This window comes from Gymnoscopelus braueri (assembly GCF_963280865.1).
Source record: "Gymnoscopelus braueri genome assembly, chromosome: 23".
Taxonomy (NCBI): Eukaryota; Metazoa; Chordata; class Actinopteri; order Myctophiformes; family Myctophidae; genus Gymnoscopelus; species Gymnoscopelus braueri.
Window position 1 is genome coordinate 1,193,243 of NC_137625.1, and position 20,732 is coordinate 1,213,974.

General features: G+C 40.4%; 1 protein-coding gene across 4 annotated transcripts in view; it reads left to right on the top strand.

The window, feature by feature from the left end:
* Positions 1-608: 608 nt before the first annotated feature.
* helq (helicase, POLQ like) overlaps positions 609-20,732 on the top strand; it is a 49,982-nt gene continuing 29,858 nt past the window's right edge. For all 4 annotated transcript variants that reach the window (XR_013932585.1, XM_080420694.1, XM_080420696.1 and 1 more), the window contains exons 1-8: positions 609-938; positions 8,742-9,108; positions 10,126-10,449; positions 14,412-14,590; positions 17,301-17,501; positions 18,601-18,673; positions 19,478-19,575; positions 20,495-20,593. Coding sequence is in view for 3 of the 4 variants with exons in the window: in XM_080420694.1 (XP_080276820.1) it covers positions 762-938; positions 8,742-9,108; positions 10,126-10,449; positions 14,412-14,590; positions 17,301-17,501; positions 18,601-18,673; positions 19,478-19,575; positions 20,495-20,593 (1,518 nt within the window). In the remaining variant the exon portion in view is untranslated. The remainder of the gene's footprint in view (positions 939-8,741; positions 9,109-10,125; positions 10,450-14,411; positions 14,591-17,300; positions 17,502-18,600; positions 18,674-19,477; positions 19,576-20,494; positions 20,594-20,732) is intronic.

Genomic DNA, 20,732 nt, shown 5'->3' on the forward strand with positions numbered 1-20,732 from the left:
TACTTACTAATCACAATCTAATAACATGTGAAATGGGACATTCTGCATAATGAGGACTTTAGTATTTTGGTACAGTAAGTATACTTTATATAATTATACTAACAGACAGGTCCTACATGGTGGTAGTTCTACTTTTACACCACAAGGGGGAGTGAAACTGCTCGAGTATAACTTTAAAATGTTTCTCTTTTTGACCACTTTATCCTGGGGTTCCAATTCTGGCCATAATTATCAGTAATTATAAGTAAATCATACTTTTTTATATAATTGTAATGGAGTAAAAGTACAATATTTATCTCTGAGATGTAGTGGAGTAGAAGTACAACTATAGGAAATACTCCGGTAAAGTAAAAAACAATACCTCAAAATTGTACTTGAGTAAATGTACTCTGTTACTTTCCACCACTGTTTATTTCTACTTTATCAAAAACCATAGAGTTATAATAAGATAAAAACAGTACGGCACAAATTAGTTTTTAACTCTGTGGCACAACGTGGCGTGTCTGCGTCATGACGTCGCGACGTCACGTATAGACGCTGACCAATCAGAGCACGGCTCCATCGCAACGCTTCCGGGGTTTGATTTTGAACGGTTCCCTGGTGGAACTAATAAAGATGATGATATAAACTCATTTAGGTTTATTTAGTGTGTTTTGACTCCTTAGAGCTGCTTGTGTCAGTGTGAGGTCTTTAAGGTAGTGTTTTATGTTGCTGTGAGTCCAATAGTTAATGGAGTTTGTGTGTTTTATGTTTAGATAAACATGATTAACTCAGAGAAACAAGACATCAACGTGAAAAGAGTTCATTCTAAGAAGAGGTCGAGAGACGGTCTGAGGAGTCACCTGACCCCGACCAGGAAGAGGGGGCAGGGGGGCCAGGGGGGCCAGGGACCCCCTGATAGTACAGGGAAGGGGGAACAACACACTACATCCACTGAGGTAGGTTGAGGTTCTGTTGTGTTCTAAACAGTTCAGACTTGCATTCCTGTCTCATTTGTATCTTTACGTGAGTCTTAGCTCCACCCCCCCCAGATTGCCCCGGAATGTCACCATTAAAGCCTGTATTTCTCCAAACATGTAGAAATGTTAAATATAAGGTGCTTACCCGCTTGACCCAAATGTTAACTAGGTATACGGTGTGTTTGTGTAATGTATTAGTCCATATTTTACAATAAAAGAAGTGTTTTAATCCCGTCTGTGGCCGACGCTGTGGGAATGCGAGGGAGCGCAACAGGTGAAAACCGGAATTAGACTCAATATAAACATGAAGGAAACGAGGAGGAAAAAATGGGTTTCGGCCACAGACGGGATTAAAACACTTATTTATTGAAGAATATGGACTAATACATTACACAAATAGTCCGGACACCTAGTTAACATTTGGGAAAAGCGGGTAAGCACCTTATATTATACATTTGTACATTTTTGGAGAGATTCTGGCTTTTCTGGTGACATTTCAGGACAAACTGGGGGGGGGGGGGGGGGTGGAGCTAAGACTCTCGTAGATACGAAAGTAAAAGTCAGAATCGATCAAATACATCTATGATAGTCTTGATCTAACTTAAGGCTAATCTGAGTGCAACAGTTAAAGCTGCAGCATTAATAGTCTTGGATCAAGATTATCATAGATGTATTTTCATATCTATAGATATGCAAATGTCAAAGGACCCCAATGGATATAGTGCTTTATTGGGTTTAATCCTTTTAACATCCTTTTGTATTGAACTGTACTTTCTGTGCTTTTTTTTTGTGCAGTACTGCAGTGACAGTAATGATGTGTGTGTTGTAGGGCTGTATCCAAACGTTCGAAGGTTCGAACCTTCGTTCGTTATGTCGGGATTCGAATTTTAATTAATGAGTTCGAACCTCCGCTTTTTTTTATATAAATATATATTAAAAAAAAAAAAAAAGATGAAAAATATATATCAGAATGTGATATATATCAGAATATCACAGTAGGTCTACTATGTTGTGTTGACAATAATTTGAAAGTCACGAAAGTCATGCACGCTCGCACGCACAGTGTGTCTCTCCAATGATTCCACACAGTTAGCGGTAGGGTGACCATACGTCCTCTTTTACCCGGACATGTCCTCTTTTGGGGTGCTGTCCGGCCTGTCCGGGGGGGGTTTATAAAATCCTTCAAATGTCCGGTGTTTTGGACTTCACTTGTCCCGGTAAAGGGAAGATGCATATAATAATAAAAAAAATCTGTGCGTCTGCCTGCCTATGTGTTTGTGTGCTGTATGCGAAGGGCGCTAGGACCCTGGGGGTGCCGCTCTGTTGACAGGGCAGGCAGTGTGCGTTCTCTGGTGTCTGCCTGTGTGAGACTTTCCTCATTGTGTATGTGGGAAAATGTGCGCTGGTTCAAGCGGGTGAAATAAAATAAAGGTGCACGTGCATCTAACATTGGCATTGCTCTACCGAAAATAAGTTGCTGCATGTGAGGTTACGGTATATCATACTAACTAGCTTATAGTTAGTTAGACACGGACTGAGCTACAACAGCATAACAGCCAACGTGCCTGGCCCCAAACTGAATGAAAGAATGAGCTGTCTCCTCTCCTCCTCCTCCCCCCGCGGCTGCAGCAGCAGGTTAGCTAATGTTATAGGAGAGGTGAGGGCCGAATCGGCAAGACTTTTTTTTTGGGTTCGTCACGAGACGAGAGTGACGCATTTTATTTTAAAAGTCATTGTTTGTTAACTGTTTCAAGCTTCCACGCCCTGCCATACTTATGTTTTATAGTTGTTTAATGTAACTAACAGCCCTGTGCAGAATAGTGTCTGTCGTATTGTTAGATATTGGCCAAAAAGAGAGCGAGTTGTCTGGAGAAAAAAAAGACACTGAAAATTAATGCGCCTGTTTTATTTTTTATTTTTCTGCATTGCTTGTATACTGTCTGTCTGGTTCTGGGAGCTGGGAGTTCTTCAGCAATAAATCCTAAACTTTGGGAAATATCTTGTCTTGTTTGATCCTTAAATCCTTTCAATACATTATGGGCATTATGAAACCACTTTTTTAAAAACCAATAGACTATGCAATGTCGGCTCTATAATGAATTGCAGCTTCGTTAAAGGCACGTTCGTTTTATTAATTAAATAAACACGATGGTTCGAACGAACGTCCTTTGATAGTTCGAAAGTCGAACCATCGTTGTATTAATTAATTAATAAATAAAACGATGGTTCGACTTTCGAACCATCGTTTAATTAATTAATTAATAAATAAAACGATGGTTCGACTTTCGAACCATCGTTTTATTAATTAATTAATAAATAAAACGATGGTTCGACTTTCGAACCATCGTTTTATTAATTAATTAATAAATAAAACGATGGTTCGACTTTCGAACTATCGTTTTGTTAATTAATTGATTAAAAACGATGGTTCGACGTTCGAACCATCGTTTCATTAATTAAATAATTAAATACGATGGTTCGAACGTCCGTTCGAAATTCCTCCCCGAAGTTCGAATCCTAAAAACAGGGTTTGGATACAGCCCTAGTGTGTTGTTGTCAGTACTGCAGTGACAGTGATGATGTGTGTGTTGTTGTCAGTACTGCAGTGACAGTAATGATGTGTGTGTTGTTGTCAGTACTGCAGTGACAGTGATGATGTGTGTGTTGTTGTCAGTACTGCAGTGACAGTGATGATGTGTGTGTTGTTGTCAGTACTGCAGTGACAGTGATGATGTGTGTGTTGTTGTCAGTACTGCAGTGACAGTGATGATGTGTGTGTGTGTTGTCAGTACTGCAGTGACAGTGATGACGTGTGTGTTGTTGTCAGTACTGCAGTAACAGTAATGATGTGTGTTGTTGTCAGTACTGCAGTAACAGTGATGATGTGTGTGTGTTGTCAGTACTGCAGTGACAGTAATGATGTGTGTGTTGTCAGTACTGCAGTGACAGTGATGATGTGTGTGTGTTGTCAGTACTGCAGTGACAGTGATGATGTGTGTGTTGTTGTCAGTACTGCAGTGACAGTGATGATGTGTGTGTGTTGTCAGTACTGCAGTAACAGTGATGATGTGTGTGTTGTTGTCAGTACTGCAGTGACAGTGATGATGTGTGTGTTGTTGTCAGTACTGCAGTAACAGTGATGATGTGTGTGTTGTTGTCAGTACTGCAGTGACAGTGATGATGTGTGTGTTGTTGTCAGTACTGCAGTGACAGTGATGATGTGTGTGTTGTTGTCAGTACTGCAGTAACAGTGATGATGTGTGTGTTGTTGTCAGTACTGCTGTGACAGTGATGATGTGTGTGTTGTTGTCAGTACTGCAGTAACAGTGATGATGTGTGTTGTTGTCAGTACTGCAGTAACAGTGATGATGTGTGTTGTCAGTACTGCAGTAACAGTGATGATGTGTGTGTTGTTGTCAGTACTGCAGTGACAGTGATGATGTGTGTGTTGTTGTCAGTACTGCAGTAACAGTGATGATGTGTGTGTTGTCAGTACTGCAGTGACAGTGATGATGTGTGTGTGTTGTCAGTACTGCAGTGACAGTGATGATGTGTGTGTGTTGTCAGTACTGCAGTGACAGTGATGATGTGTGTGTTGTTGTCAGTACTGCAGTGACAGTGATGATGTGTGTGTTGTTGTCAGTACTGCAGTAACAGTGATGATGTGTGTGTTGTTGTCAGTACTGCAGTGACAGTGATGATGTGTGTGTTGTTGTCAGTACTGCAGTAACAGTGATGATGTGTGTGTTGTCATACTGCAGTGACAGTGATGATGTGTGTGTTGTTGTCAGTACTGCAGTAACAGTGATGACGTGTGTGTTGTTGTCAGTACTGCAGTGACAGTGATGATGTGTGTGTGTTGTCAGTACTGCAGTAACAGTGATGATGTGTGTGTTGTTGTCAGTACTGCAGTAACAGTGATGATGTGTGTGTTGTCAGTACTGCAGTGACAGTGATGATGTGTGTGTTGTCAGTACTGCAGTGACAGTGATGACGTGTGTGTTGTTGTCAGTACTGCAGTGACAGTGATGATGTGTGTGTGTTGTCAGTACTGCAGTGACAGTAATGATGTGTGTGTTGTCAGTACTGCAGTGACAGTGATGATGTGTGTGTGTTGTTGTCAGTACTGCAGTAACAGTGATGATGTGTGTGTTGTTGTCAGTACTGCAGTGACAGTGATGATGTGTGTGTGTTGTTGTCAGTACTGCAGTAACAGTGATGATGTGTGTGTTGTTGTCAGTACTGCAGTGACAGTGATGATGTGTGTGTGTTGTTGTCAGTACTGCAGTGACAGTGATGATGTGTGTGTGTTGTTGTCAGTACTGCAGTAACAGTGATGATGTGTGTGTGTTGTCAGTACTGCAGTAACAGTGATGATGTGTGTGTTGTTGTCAGTACTGCAGTGACAGTGATGATGTGTGTGTGTTGTTGTCAGTACTGCAGTAACAGTGATGATGTGTGTGTGTTGTCAGTACTGCAGTAACAGTGATGATGTGTGTGTTGTTGTCAGTACTGCAGTAACAGTGATGATGTGTGTTGTTGTCAGTACTGCAGTAACAGTGATGATGTGTGTGTTGTTGTCAGTACTGCAGTAACAGTAATGATGTGTGATTTGTTGTCAGTACTGCAGTAACAGTGATGATGTGTGTTGTTGTCAGTACTGCAGTAACAGTGATGATGTGTGTTGTCAGTACTGCAGTAACAGTGATGATGTGTGTGTGTTGTCAGTACTGCAGTGACAGTGATGATGTGTGTGTTGTTGTCAGTACTGCAGTAACAGTGATGATGTGTGTTGTTGTCAGTACTGCAGTAACAGTGATGATGTGTGTTGTCAGTACTGCAGTAACAGTGATGATGTGTGTGTGTTGTCAGTACTGCAGTGACAGTGATGATGTGTGTGTTGTTGTCAGTACTGCAGTGACAGTGAGGATGTGTGTGTTGTTGTCAGTACTGCAGTGACAGTGATGATGTGTGTGTTGTTGTCAGTACTGCAGTGACAGTGATGATGTGTGTTGTTGTTGTCAGTACTGCAGTAACAGTGATGATGTGTGTGTTGTTGTCAGTACTGCAGTAACAGTGATGATGATGATGTGTGTGTTGTTGTCAGTACTGCAGTGACAGTGATGATGTGTGTGTTGTTGTCAGTACTGCAGTAACAGTGATGATGTGTGTGTTGTTGTCAGTACTGCAGTAACAGTGATGATGTGTGTGTTGTTGTCAGTACTGCAGTAACAGTGATGATGTGTGTTGTCAGTACTGCAGTAACAGTGATGATGTGTGTGTTGTTGTCAGTACTGCAGTGACAGTGATGATGTGTGTGTTGTTGTCAGTACTGCAGTAACAGTGATGATGTGTGTGTTGTCAGTACTGCAGTGACAGTGATGATGTGTGTGTTGTTGTCAGTACTGCAGTAACAGTAATGATGTGTGTTGTTGTCAGTACTGCAGTGACAGTGATGATGTGTGTATTGTTGTCAGTACTGCAGTAACAGTAATGATGTGTGTGTATTGTTGTCAGTACTGCAGTAACAGTGATGATGTGTGTGTGTTGTCAGTACTGCAGTGACAGTGATGATGTGTGTGTTGTCAGTACTGCAGTGACAGTGATGATGTGTGTGTTGTTGTCAGTACTGTAGTGACAGTGATGATGTGTGTGTGTTGTCAGTACTGCAGTAACAGTGATGATGTGTGTGTGTGTTGTCAGTACTGCAGTAACAGTGATGATGTGTGTGTTGTTGTCAGTACTGCAGTGACAGTGATGATGTGTGTGTGTTGTCAGTACTGCAGTGACAGTGATGATGTGTGTGTGTTGTCAGTACTGCAGTGACAGTGATGATGTGTGTGTTGTTGTCAGTACTGCAGTGACAGTGATGATGTGTGTGTTGTTGTCAGTACTGCAGTAACAGTGATGATGTGTGTGTTGTCAGTACTGCAGTGACAGTGATGATGTGTGTGTTGTTGTCAGTACTGCAGTAACAGTGATGACGTGTGTGTTGTTGTCAGTACTGCAGTGACAGTGATGATGTGTGTGTGTTGTCAGTACTGCAGTAACAGTGATGATGTGTGTGTTGTTGTCAGTACTGCAGTAACAGTGATGATGTGTGTGTTGTCAGTACTGCAGTGACAGTGATGATGTGTGTGTTGTTGTCAGTACTGCAGTAACAGTGATGACGTGTGTGTTGTTGTCAGTACTGCAGTGACAGTGATGATGTGTGTGTGTTGTCAGTACTGCAGTGACAGTAATGATGTGTGTGTTGTCAGTACTGCAGTGACAGTGATGATGTGTGTGTGTTGTTGTCAGTACTGCAGTAACAGTGATGATGTGTGTGTTGTTGTCAGTACTGCAGTGACAGTGATGATGTGTGTGTGTTGTTGTCAGTACTGCAGTAACAGTGATGATGTGTGTGTTGTTGTCAGTACTGCAGTGACAGTGATGATGTGTGTGTGTTGTTGTCAGTACTGCAGTGACAGTGATGATGTGTGTGTGTTGTTGTCAGTACTGCAGTAACAGTGATGATGTGTGTGTGTTGTCAGTACTGCAGTAACAGTGATGATGTGTGTGTTGTTGTCAGTACTGCAGTGACAGTGATGATGTGTGTGTGTTGTTGTCAGTACTGCAGTAACAGTGATGATGTGTGTGTGTTGTCAGTACTGCAGTAACAGTGATGATGTGTGTGTTGTTGTCAGTACTGCAGTAACAGTGATGATGTGTGTTGTCAGTACTGCAGTAACAGTGATGATGTGTGTGTGTTGTCAGTACTGCAGTGACAGTGATGATGTGTGTGTGTGTTGTCAGTACTGCAGTAACAGTGATGATGTGTGTGTGTGTTGTCAGTACTGCAGTAACAGTGATGATGTGTGTGTTGTTGTCAGTACTGCAGTAACAGTGATGATGTGTGTTGTTGTCAGTACTGCAGTAACAGTGATGATGTGTGTGTTGTTGTCAGTACTGCAGTAACAGTGATGATGTGTGTTGTTGTCAGTACTGCAGTAACAGTAATGATGTGTGTGTTGTTGTCAGTACTGCAGTAACAGTGATGATGTGTGTTGTTGTCAGTACTGCAGTAACAGTGATGATGTGTGTGTGTTGTCAGTACTGCAGTGACAGTGATGATGTGTGTGTTGTTGTCAGTACTGCAGTGACAGTGAGGATGTGTGTGTTGTTGTCAGTACTGCAGTGACAGTGATGATGTGTGTGTTGTTGTCAGTACTGCAGTGACAGTGATGATGTGTGTTGTTGTCAGTACTGCAGTGACAGTGATGATGTGTGTTGTTGTTGTCAGTACTGCAGTAACAGTGATGATGTGTGTGTTGTTGTCAGTACTGCAGTAACAGTGATGATGATGATGTGTGTGTTGTTGTCAGTACTGCAGTGACAGTGATGATGTGTGTGTTGTTGTCAGTACTGCAGTAACAGTGATGATGTGTGTGTTGTTGTCAGTACTGCAGTGACAGTGATGATGTGTGTGTTGTTGTCAGTACTGCAGTAACAGTGATGATGTGTGTGTTGTTGTCAGTACTGCAGTGACAGTGATGATGTGTGTGTTGTTGTCAGTACTGCAGTGACAGTGATGATGTGTGTGTTGTTGTCAGTACTGCAGTGACAGTGATGATGTGTGTGTTGTTGTCAGTACTGCAGTAACAGTGATGATGTGTGTGTTGTTGTCAGTACTGCAGTGACAGTGATGATGTGTGTGTTGTTGTCAGTACTGCAGTGACAGTGATGATGTGTGTGTTGTTGTCAGTACTGCAGTGACAGTGATGATGTGTGTGTTGTTGTCAGTACTGCAGTGACAGTGAGGATCTGTTCGGGGACTATGATGACAGCATCCTGGGGGATCGCTCTCTCCTCGCCAAGCTGGACCACGCGGAGCAGAACGCCAGACAAACCGACCCCGGCGGCGGCGGCGCAGCTTCCGGAACCGCCGTTCTGGACCAACCCCCCCATTTCACGGCGCTGCGCCCGCCAGAAGCCGCCGCCAGCCCGACTCCGTCCTACGACGAGGAGCTCTCTGAATCCCTCCTGGCCGGCTTCAGAGACTCCTTCAGAGACTCCTTCAGAGACTCCTTCAGAGACGTGCCGGCCACGCAGGAGGACTTCCAAGAGGAGGTGGTCCGACATGCGAAGAGGAACGACGACTGCATGGCAGGTATGGATGCAACCAGCCCTGGTCCAGAGCCAGTGGAGCCAGTGGTGATTTTCGTCGACTAAAACATTTTCGTCGACTACCTTTATTCACTGACAAAAACTAAATATAAACTAAGCTATGATGACTAAAACTAAGACTTAATATATTGACAATTTCATCAACAAATATAAACTAGACTAAAATGTTAGTGAGGGATCTAGTGGAGAAGAGATCCAGTAGAACTAAAAGACAAGTCGTTTTATGTTTTGGTTGCGCTCGGGTGTTGCGCTCTGAAAATAGCAGATCTACAAGCTCACAACGCGTTGACTATAATCTTATGAAATGGAATTTTATTCAAAAGACTATGACTAAAACTAAATCAAAATTTGTTGTCAAAATCAACACTGGTCCAGAGCGTTAGTGAGTTCTCTGCCAGGCGCTCGGCTCTCAGACCTGACAAAGAATTCCACTGCCCTGATAGGGCTCCGACTGTAGTAAAAAATAAACTAAACTATTTCGCTACTCTCACCAAAACAAAGGCTGTTTTGTGTTGTTGAAAGTCTATTTTACAGCAGATCTGGTCAATGGTAATTTATATTGACCAGCTCTGGACCAGGGCTAGGATGAAACTATCAAATTATTTTCTTTCTTGCGATTATTCTGTCGAGTTATTTTGACGATTATTTGAATAACCGAGCAGCGTGTTTTCTTTAGTATTTAGTTTAATCTTTTATGTATCAACAGAACAAGGCAAAATAATTGTACATTGATTATGCCCTATTTTATACTTGTGTTGTACAACAGTGTTGCACAAAAATAGCCGATCTACAAGCTCACAATGCGTCACATAATTGCGACTCATTGTGAGCTTGTAGATCGGCTATTTTTTTATTTTTGCAATTAAAAAGAAATGTGAAGAAAAGTCTAATTTCAATGAAATTTCAATCCTCCAAAATGGATTATAAAATAAAAAAAGAGGATTATTTATCATCAATTAAATCAATTAGTTGTATTAACTGTTGCATCTCATACCTGCAGGTGACAAAACGTCCACACCCTGCAGAGCCCCTGAGGTGACGGCGTCACCTCAGACCGGTAAGAGGAGGTCTGAACGCGTCCCCAAGGCCAGGAGAAGCATGGCCGACCTGCTGAAGAGAACCATGCTGGGCAACGCCGCCGGACCCTCCAACCCGCCACGCAGCGCCGCCCTGAAGGAGGCGGTGCTTACCGAGGAGATGGGCGTCGCCATGCAGGCCATGGAAACCGTCTCCGGCGAGACGCCGGACCGGGGGCCGTTCTTTGGTCTCCCCACTAAAGTGAAGGAGCTGGTGTTCTCTCTGAAGGGCATCAAAGACTTATATGGTGAATAATTAGTGTTCTTTTTCATACACTTTTCTCTAATGGTAATGATGTAGGTACAGAGAATAATAATATAATAGACATAGTTTTACTGAAGTTACGTTCAGGAATAAGGTTAGGTTTAGACATAGTTTTACTGAGGTTACGTTTAGGAATAAGGTTAGGTTTAGACATAGTTTTACTGAGGTTACGTTTAGGAATAAGGTTAGGTTTAGACATAGTTTTACTGAGGTTACGTTTAGGAATAAGGTTAGGTTTAGACATAGTTTTACTGAGGTTAAGGTTAGGAATAAGGTTAGGTTTAGACATAGTTTTACTGAGGTTAAGGTTAGGAATAAGGTTAGGTTTAGACATAGTTTTACTGAGGTTAAGGTTAGGAATAAGGTTAGGTTTAGACATAGTTTTACTGAGGTTACGTTTAGGAATAAGGTTAGGTTTAGACATAGTTTTACTGAGGTTACGGTTAGGAATAAGGTTAAGTTTAGACATAGTTTTACTGAGGTTACGTTTAGGAATAAGGTTAGGTTTAGATATAGTTTTACTGAGGTTAAGGTTGGGAATAAGGTTAGGTTTAGGCATAGTTTTACTGAGGTTAAGGTTAGGAATAAGGTTAGGTTTAGACATAGTTTTACTGAGGTTAAGGTTAGGAATAAGGTTAGGTTTAGACATAGTTTTACTGAGGTTACGTTTAGGAATAAGGTTAGGTTTAGACATAGTTTTACTGAGGTTAAGGTTAGGAATAAAGTTAGGTTTAGTCATAGTTTTACTGAGGTTAAGGTTAGGAATAAGGTTAGGTTTAGACATAGTTTTACTGAGGTTACGTTTAGGAATAAGGTTAGGTTTAGACATAGTTTTACTGAGGTTACGTTTAGGAATAAGGTTAGGTTTAGATATAGTTTTACTGAGGTTACGTTTAGGAATAAGGTTAGGTTTAGACATAGTTTTACTGAGGGTACGTTTAGGAATAAGGTTAGGTTTAGACATAGTTTTACTGAGGTTAAGGTCAGGAATAAGGTTAGGTTTAGACATAGTTTTACTGAGGTTACGTTTAGGAATAAGGTTAGGTTTAGACATAGTTTTACTGAGGTTAAGGTTAGGAATAAGGTTAGGTTTAGACATAGTTTTACTGAGGTTAAGGTTAGGAATAAGGTTAGGTTTAGACATAGTTTTACTGAGGTTACGTTTAGGAATAAGGTTAGGTTTAGACATAGTTTTACTGAGGTTAAGGTTAGGAATAAAGTTAGGTTTAGTCATAGTTTTACTGAGGTTAAGGTTAGGAATAAGGTTAGGTTTAGACATAGTTTTACTGAGGTTACGTTTAGGAATAAGGTTAGGTTTAGACATAGTTTTACTGAGGTTACGTTTAGGAATAAGGTTAGGTTTAGATATAGTTTTACTGAGGTTACGTTTAGGAATAAGGTTAGGTTTAGACATAGTTTTACTGAGGGTACGTTTAGGAATAAGGTTAGGTTTAGACATAGTTTTACTGAGGTTAAGGTCAGGAATAAGGTTAGGTTTAGACATAGTTTTACTGAGGTTACGTTTAGGAATAAGGTTAGGTTTAGACATAGTTTTACTGAGGTTAAGGTTAGGAATAAGGTTAGGTTTAGACATAGTTTTACTGAGGTTAAGGTTAGGAATAAGGTTAGGTTTAGACATAGTTTTACTGAGGTTACGTTTAGGAATAAGGTTAGGTTTAGACATAGTTTTACTGAGGTTAAGGTTAGGAATAAAGTTAGGTTTAGTCATAGTTTTACTGAGGTTAAGGTTAGGAATAAGGTTAGGTTTAGACATAGTTTTACTGAGGTTACGTTTAGGAATAAGGTTAGGTTTAGACATAGTTTTACTGAGGTTACGTTTAGGAATAAGGTTAGGTTTAGATATAGTTTTACTGAGGTTAAGGTTAGGAATAAGGTTAGGTTTAGACATAGTTTTACTGAGGGTACGTTTAGGAATAAGGTTAGGTTTAGACATAGTTTTACTGAGGTTAAGGTCAGGAATAAGGTTAGGTTTAGACATAGTTTTACTGAGGTTACGTTTAGGAATAAGGTTAGGTTTAGATATAGTTTTACTGAGGTTAAGGTTAGGAATAAGGTTAGGTTTAGACATAGTTTTACTGAGGTTACGTTTAGGAATAAGGTTAGGTTTAGACATAGTTTTACTGAGGTTACATATAGGAATAAGGTTAGGTTTAGATATAGTTTTACTGAGGTTAAGGTTAGGAATAAGGTTAGGTTTAGACATAGTTTTACTGAGGTTAAGGTTAGGAATAAGGTTAGGTTTAGACATAGTTTTACTGAGGTTAAGGTTAGGAATAAGGTTAGGTTTAGACATAGTTTTACTGAGGTTACGTTTAGGAATAAGGTTAGGTTTAGACATAGTTTTACTGAGGTTACATATAGGAATAAGGTTAGGTTTAGATATAGTTTTACTGAGGTTAAGGTTAGGAATAAGGTTAGGTTTAGACATAGTTTTACTGAGGTTAAGGTTAGGAATAAGGTTAGGTTTAGACATAGTTTTACTGAGGTTACGTTTAGGAATAAGGTTAGGTTTAGACATAGTTTTACTGAGGTTACATATAGGAATAAGGTTAGGTTTAGATATAGTTTTACTGAGGTTAAGGTTAGGAATAAGGTTAGGTTTAGACATAGTTTTACTGAGGTTAAGGTTAGGAATAAGGTTAGGTTTAGACATAGTTTTACTGAGGTTACGTTTAGGAATAAGGTTAGGTTTAGATATAGTTTTACTGAGGTTAAGGTTAGGAATAAGGTTAGGTTTAGACATAGTTTTACTGAGGTTACATATAGGAATAAGGTTAGGTTTAGATATAGTTTTACTGAGGTTAAGGTTAGGAATAAGGTTAGGTTTAGACATAGTTTTACTGAGGTTAAGGTTAGGAATAAGGTTAGGTTTAGATATAGTTTTACTTAGGTTACGTTTAGGAATAAGGTTAGGTTTAGACATAGTTTTACTGAGGTTACGTTTAGGAATAAGGTTAGGTTTAGACATAGTTTTACTGAGGTTAAGGTTAGGAATAAGGTTAGGTTTAGACATAGTTTTACTGAGGTTAAGGTTAGGAATAAGGTTAGGTTTAGACATAGTTTTACTGAGGTTACGTTTAGGAATAAGGTTAGGTTTAGACATAGTTTTACTGAGGTTACGTTTAGGAATAAGGTTAGGTTTAGACATAGTTTTACTGAGGTTACGTTTAGGAATAAGGTTAGGTTTAGACATAGTTTTACTGAGGTTATGTTTAGGAATAAGGTTAGGTTTAGACATAGTTTTACTGAGGTTACGTTTAGGAATAAGGTTAGGTTTAGACATAGTTTTACTGAGGTTAAGGTTAGGAATAAGGTTAGGTTTAGACATAGTTTTACTGAGGTTATGTTTAGGAATAAGGTTAGGTTTAGACATAGTTTTACTGAGGTTACGTTTAGGAATAAGGTTAGGTTTAGACATAGTTTTACTGAGGTTACGTTTAGGAATAAGGTTAGGTTTAGACATAGTTTACTGAGGTTAAGGTTAGGAATAAGGTTAGGTTTAGACATAGTTTTACTGAGGTTAAGGTTAGGAATAAGGTTATGTTTAGGAATAAGGTTAGGTTTAGACATAGTTTTACTGAGGTTACGTTACATTACAGTCATTTAGCAGACGCTTTTATCCAAAGCGACTTACAATAAGTGCATTCTCTTCTAAAACAAACAACTAAGAGTATACCTAGTGCTAAGGTAAAAGTGCAATATATCAGCTACCTACTTTATTAAACAGATGAGACAAAATAGAAAAATCAAATGAGCAAGAGCTAAAACAAATAAATGTATCGAATGAACAAGATCCAATAAAACAAGCGAAGAGGAAGGATAGTGTTTCCTGGAACATACATTCAGGAATACCTGGTGGTGGACTGTCTTCTTCTTAACCCTATGATACAGTAAGTGTTCCTGACTGTGTTGTGATGCTTCCAGACTGGCAGAAGACGTGTCTGAACCTGCAGTGTGTCCAGGAGAGGAGGAACCTGATCTACTCTCTGCCCACCAGCGGAGGGAAGACACTGGTGGCAGAGATCCTCATCCTCAGAGAGCTGCTGTGTAGGAAGAAGGACTGTGTGTTCATCTTACCCTACGTATCTCTGGTACAAGAGAAGGTACTGAGTTCATCTTATCCTACGTATCTCTGGTACAAGAGAAGGTACTGAGTTCATCTTATCCTACGTATCTCTGGTACAAGAGAAGGTACTGAGTTCATCTTATCCTACGTATCTCTGGTACAAGAGAAGGTACTGAGTTCATCTTACCCTACGTATCTCTGGTACAAGAGAAGGTACTGAGTTCATCTTACCCTACGTATCTCTGGTACAAGAGAAGGTGTGTGTTCATCTTATCCTACGTATCTCTGGTACAAGAGAAGGTACTGAGTTCATCTTATCCTACGTGTCTCTGGTACAAGAGAAGGTGTGTGTTCATCTTATCCTACGTATCTCTGGTACAAGAGAAGGTACTGAGTTCATCTTATCCTACGTATCTCTGGTACAAGAGAAGGTACTGTGTTCATCTTATCCTACGTATCTCTGGTACAAGAGAATGTGTGTGTTCATCTTATCCTACGTATCTCTGGTACAAGAGAAGGTACTGAGTTCATCTTATCCTACGTATCTCTGGTACAAGAGAAGGTACTGTGTTCATCTTATCCTACGTGTCTCTGGTACAAGAGAAGGTACTGAGTTCATCTTATCCTACGTATCTCTGGTACAAGAGAAGGTACTGAGTTCATCTTATCCTACGTATCTCTGGTACAAGAGAAGGTACTGAGTTCATCTTACCCTACGTATCTCTGGTACAAGAGAAGGTGTGTGTTCATCTTATCCTACGTATCTCTGGTACAAGAGAAGGTACTGAGTTCATCTTATCCTACGTGTCTCTGGTACAAGAGAAGGTGTGTGTTCATCTTATCCTACGTATCTCTGGTACAAGAGAAGGTACTGAGTTCATCTTATCCTACGTATCTCTGGTACAAGAGAAGGTACTGTGTTCATCTTATCCTACGTATCTCTGGTACAAGAGAATGTGTGTGTTCATCTTATCCTACGTATCTCTGGTACAAGAGAAGGTACTGAGTTCATCTTATCCTACGTATCTCTGGTACAAGAGAAGGTACTGTGTTCATCTTATCCTACGTGTCTCTGGTACAAGAGAAGGTACTGAGTTCATCTTATCCTACGTATCTCTGGTACAAGAGAAGGTACTGAGTTCATCTTATCCTACGTATCTCTGGTACAAGAGAAGGTACTGAGTTCATCTTATCCTACGTATCTCTGGTACAAGAGAAGGTGTGTGTTCATCTTATCCTACGTATCTCTGGTACAAGAGAAGGTACTGAGTTCATCTTACCCTACGTATCTCTGGTACAAGAGAAGGTACTGTGTTCATCTTATCCTACGTATCTCTGGTACAAGAGAAGGTACTGAGTTCATCTTACCCTACGTATCTCTGGTACAAGAGAAGGTACTGAGTTCATCTTATCCTACGTATCTCTGGTACAAGAGAAGGTACTGTGTTCATCTTATCCTACGTATCTCTGGTACAAGAGAAGGTACTGAGTTCATCTTATCCTACGTATCTCTGGTACAAGAGAAGGTACTGTGTTCATCTTACCCTACGTGTCTCTGGTACAAGAGAAGGTACTGAGTTCATCTTACCCTACGTATCTCTGGTACAAGAGAAGGTACTGTGTTCATCTTACCCTACGTGTCTCTGGTACAAGAGAAGGTACTGTGTTCATCTTACCCGACGTATCTCTGGTACAAGAGAAGGTGTGTGTTCATCTTATCCTACGTATCTCTGGTACAAGAGAAGGTACTGAGACTATATTCACCCATTAAAACCTGAGGCCGATTCTACAAATGCCTTCTATCTAAATCAGTACTTCTCACACTTTTTCGTGCCAAGAAGGACCCCCAAATTGATATGTATCTGGGATAGGACACACACAGACAATATATTCCATCCATTTCTAGATAGATTATAGATACTTTGGCCGTAAGTCCGGTAAGACTGGAAGTCTTGAAAGAAAAAGATACATTTATGAAGTAAGTTGTTGCTATTTTAATGTTGTTTTGACAGGCAGCCTCTGTGGATAGCTTTAAAGCACAGCTCAACACCTATTTCTTCACTCTTGCTTTTGGTTGATTTTTAAATCTCTGTGTTGTTGTACATGTCCTCACTGTATTGCCTGATTCACTGCCTTTTGCTATTATTTTAATGTTGTTTTATGCTTTTACTTGTCTTTTTTTTCTTGTTAAATTAGTTGTAATTTTTCTCTAATTGTATTCTTGCTCTGTAAAGCAGTGGTTTTCAACCTTATTCATGCCAAGGACCCCTACATTGATATACATTTGGCCGCGGACCCCCATCTGAAAATGTTGTGCCAGGGACCCCCCAGATGCAAAGATTTGAGTTAAAAATGTTCGGTTTAAAATATATATATATTCAAGGCTATGCACACAAATTTTCAAGGTTGTTCAAAAATAGCAGATCTACAAGCTCATAGCGCGGCACTCGGTGCCGCGCTATGAGCTTGTAGATCTGCTATTTTTGAATAGCCAAAGCTAAGCGGTTAAAAATGATCGTGACGCTATGTTAACATATTTCGCTGGGGACCCCCTGATACTCCCTCAAGGACCACTGGTGGTCCCCGGACCACTGGTTGAAAACCACTGCTGTGAAGCACTTTGAGCTGCATTTCATGTCATGAAAGGTGCTACTGTATATAAATAAAGTTTATTATTATTATTATCTATATTGTCATGATCACGTGTCATTTAAAGTTGGTCCCTGTATACCTGTATGTCTCCACAGGTGCGTGGCTTGGCAACCTTGGGTCTCGAGCTGGACTTCCTGGTGGAGGAGTACGCCGGCAGTAAGGGTCGATTCCCGCCGGTGAAGCGGAGACAGAGGAACTGCCTGTACGTCTGCACCATAGAGAAAGGACACAGCCTGGTCAACTCTCTGATCGAGACCAGCAGACTGGACCATGTGGGCCTGGTGGTCGTGGACGAGGTACCTAACACCAGTGTTGATTTTGTCGAGTAAAACTATGTCGAAAAATGTTGGTCGACTACCTTTTTACACTGAGGAAAACTACATAAAAACTACATAAACACTACATAAAAATAAGACTAAATATATTGACAATTTCGTCAACAAATATAAACCAGACTAAAATGTTAGTGAGGATCTAGTGGAGAAGAGATCCAGTAGAACTAAAAGACAAGTCATTTTATGGTTGGTTGCGCTCGGGTGTTGTGCTCTGAAAATAGCAGATCTACAAGCTCACAACGCGTCGCGCTGCGACGCGTTGTGAGCTTGTAGATCTGCTATTTTCAGCATGCAACCAAGTGTAAAATCAGCCATTACGACGCCATCAAGGCACCACCAAAACACATTTTAGTCGACTATAATCTTATATTTAGTCGACTAAAACTAGACAACAACTAAAACATGTCTGATGACTAAAATATGACTAAAACTAAATGGATTTTTATTCAAAAGACTATGACTAAAACTGAATCAAAATTTGCTGTCAAAATCAACACCTTTTTATTTACAATGTAGGCGTTTAGCAGCAGCTCTTATCCAGAGAGACTTACAGTAAGCATTAAACACATGGACTAAAGTTCTCTGTCGCCATCGACTGATTTCACTCATTTAGTTTCCACAGAAGCCAGCGCGTCTTCTGTGGAAACATGTTGCGCAGCGAAAATAGCCGATCTACAAGCTCTCACACGTCGCTTGTAGAAGATTAGAGCATTTGAAGTGGTCGCACTATCAATATGTTTCAGAGGCATCTTCCATAAAATCTTAACTCTTACACTGCCAGAGTAAATAAATAAATAAAGCCCAGACTGCCAGCGATTTTTTGATTTTCTTACCTTTTCAAGTAATCCTAGAATATGTATCTCCAGTATGATGGATCCCCTGATGGTTGCTAATCACTGAGGGTTTCACTGTGCCTCCGTGAAAAAAAAAAAGGTTTCATAATGTTGCACAAATCACACATTAGGACTTACGGTACATTAGACCATACATACAACACTTACTTCTTGCATTGCAGTGCAACTGAAAACTTAAATAACTTGAAGTATCTTTCCCTGTTCAGCTCCACATGTTGGGTGATGGCAGCAGAGGAGCCATCATAGAGATGACTCTGGCCAAGGTCCTCTATGTCAGCAGTGAGTCTCCTTTATTAAAACAATTCATACATTATTACATTTATGACCTTTTTTAATGATGATGTCTTAACCCTTTAAGACGGGCAACGCATCTGTGGGTCATTTTAAGATGTCTTTGGCTATTCAAAAATAGCAGATCTACAAGCTCATAGCGCGGCACTCTCGGTGCCGCGCTATGAGCTTGTAGATCTGCTATTAAAAAAAAAAAAAAGTGGGTCTTTGAATATATATATTTTTAAAGTGAACATTTGTAACCCAAATCTTTGCTACCTGGAACGCATCTGTGTCACTTTTAGATTTCTTTAGGCTATTCAAAAATAGCAGATATACAAGCTCATAGCGTGGCACTCTCGGTGCCGCGCTATGAGCTTGTATATCTGCTATTTTTGAAAAATCGTGAACATTTTTTTTTTATTTTTTTTTCCGAAAAACTGTTAGGATTTAGAAAATGTTTAGAAGCGGCCTCAGGTCTTAATGGGTTAAAAAAAAAATACGTATGTTGCTATAGTATCAGTGGTTCTCAAAAATTATATGGATTTGGCCGTGGACCCCCCATCTCAAAACATTTTGTTCCAGGGACCCCCAGAAGTTGTTAAAAATGTTAGTTTTGCACACATTTTCACGATTTTTCAAAAACAGCAGATCTACAAGCTCATAGCGTGACACCGAGTGCTATGAGCTTGTAGATCTGCTATTTTTGAATAGCCTAAATAAATCTTAAAACGACACACTTATGTGTTCCCAGTCTTAAAGTGTTAAAATGAACTACAGATGACTGACGGCTGATATAATGAATGTTTTCAGAGGCCACTCAGGTCATTGGTATGAGCGCCACGCTGGGAAACGTCAAAGACCTCCAGACCTTTCTGAGGGCTGACAACTTTGACAATGACTTCAGGCCTGTATGTCAATCAATTCTAAATAATAAGACTGTCTTTATGAATGAATGTCATAATACATGTACAGTATTCTCTTCTTCTATTGAGACATTATTGCCATCCACCAACCACATGCTAGTGATACATATTCTGCCATTAGTAGTTAGAGGTGGTGTAACTGATGTGTTTTAGGTAAGTGTTATATCACTCTATATTCACATCGTAATCAATGCTATAGAGTTATTGTTCAGTGATTACTGACCCAGTTGAAAATGTATTTTCTAAGGAGCTGGAGAGAGACTGGGTGACTCCTGTTAATGAGCAGACACGCTACAGCAATCAATGATTACTATCACAATATAGAGCAGCTTTCACTTAACAAAAACCTTTTGTTTTAACCAAAATAAAGCACTTACAGCACCTTGAATTAATCTATAGTAACAGCCATTAGCAGTATGTATCTCCTTTTCTATACCATTCATTGGTAGACTAGTGGTAACAGTTTGTCAGTTTAAGTATTTACTATCTACTATCAGACATGACATTTAAAGTATTGACTATCTACTGTAGTCAGACATTACATTTAAAGTATTCCCCTAGGGTAGTTACCCTCACAAAAGACATGCAGTAATCCTGATGGAGGGGAAAGGAACTGGTTGGAATAACGTGTTCCTTCCACGCGCTACATCCAACCGGAGAAACTCCCTCCTGTCAGGTGATAAGAAGGTCAGTTAGCTCTCATGCATTGAAGGAGGCATGAGCTCGACTCTGGGCTCTCCCTAGGCTGGCAGAGGGAGTGTAGCGCCCAGGATCACTTAGACAATTGGCACTGGGTGAAAAAAACAGGGTTGCAAAAATCTTGGGATAAAAATAATAGAATAAAAATAAAGTATTGAGTATCTACTGTAGTCAGACATGGTATGTGTGTGTGTGTGCTGCTCAGGTCCAGCTGCAGGAGTACGTCAAACTGAGGGACAGTATTTATGAGGTCGATCCCAGAGAGGAGGACGGGATTCGCCTTTCACGTTTTCTCAACTTCAAGGTGAGTTCCATTACACGCACGCACGCACGCACGCACGCACGCACGCATGCACGCACGCACGCACGCAGGCACGCACGCACGCAGGCACGCACGCACGCACGCACACACGCACACACGCACACACAGTGGCATACACATT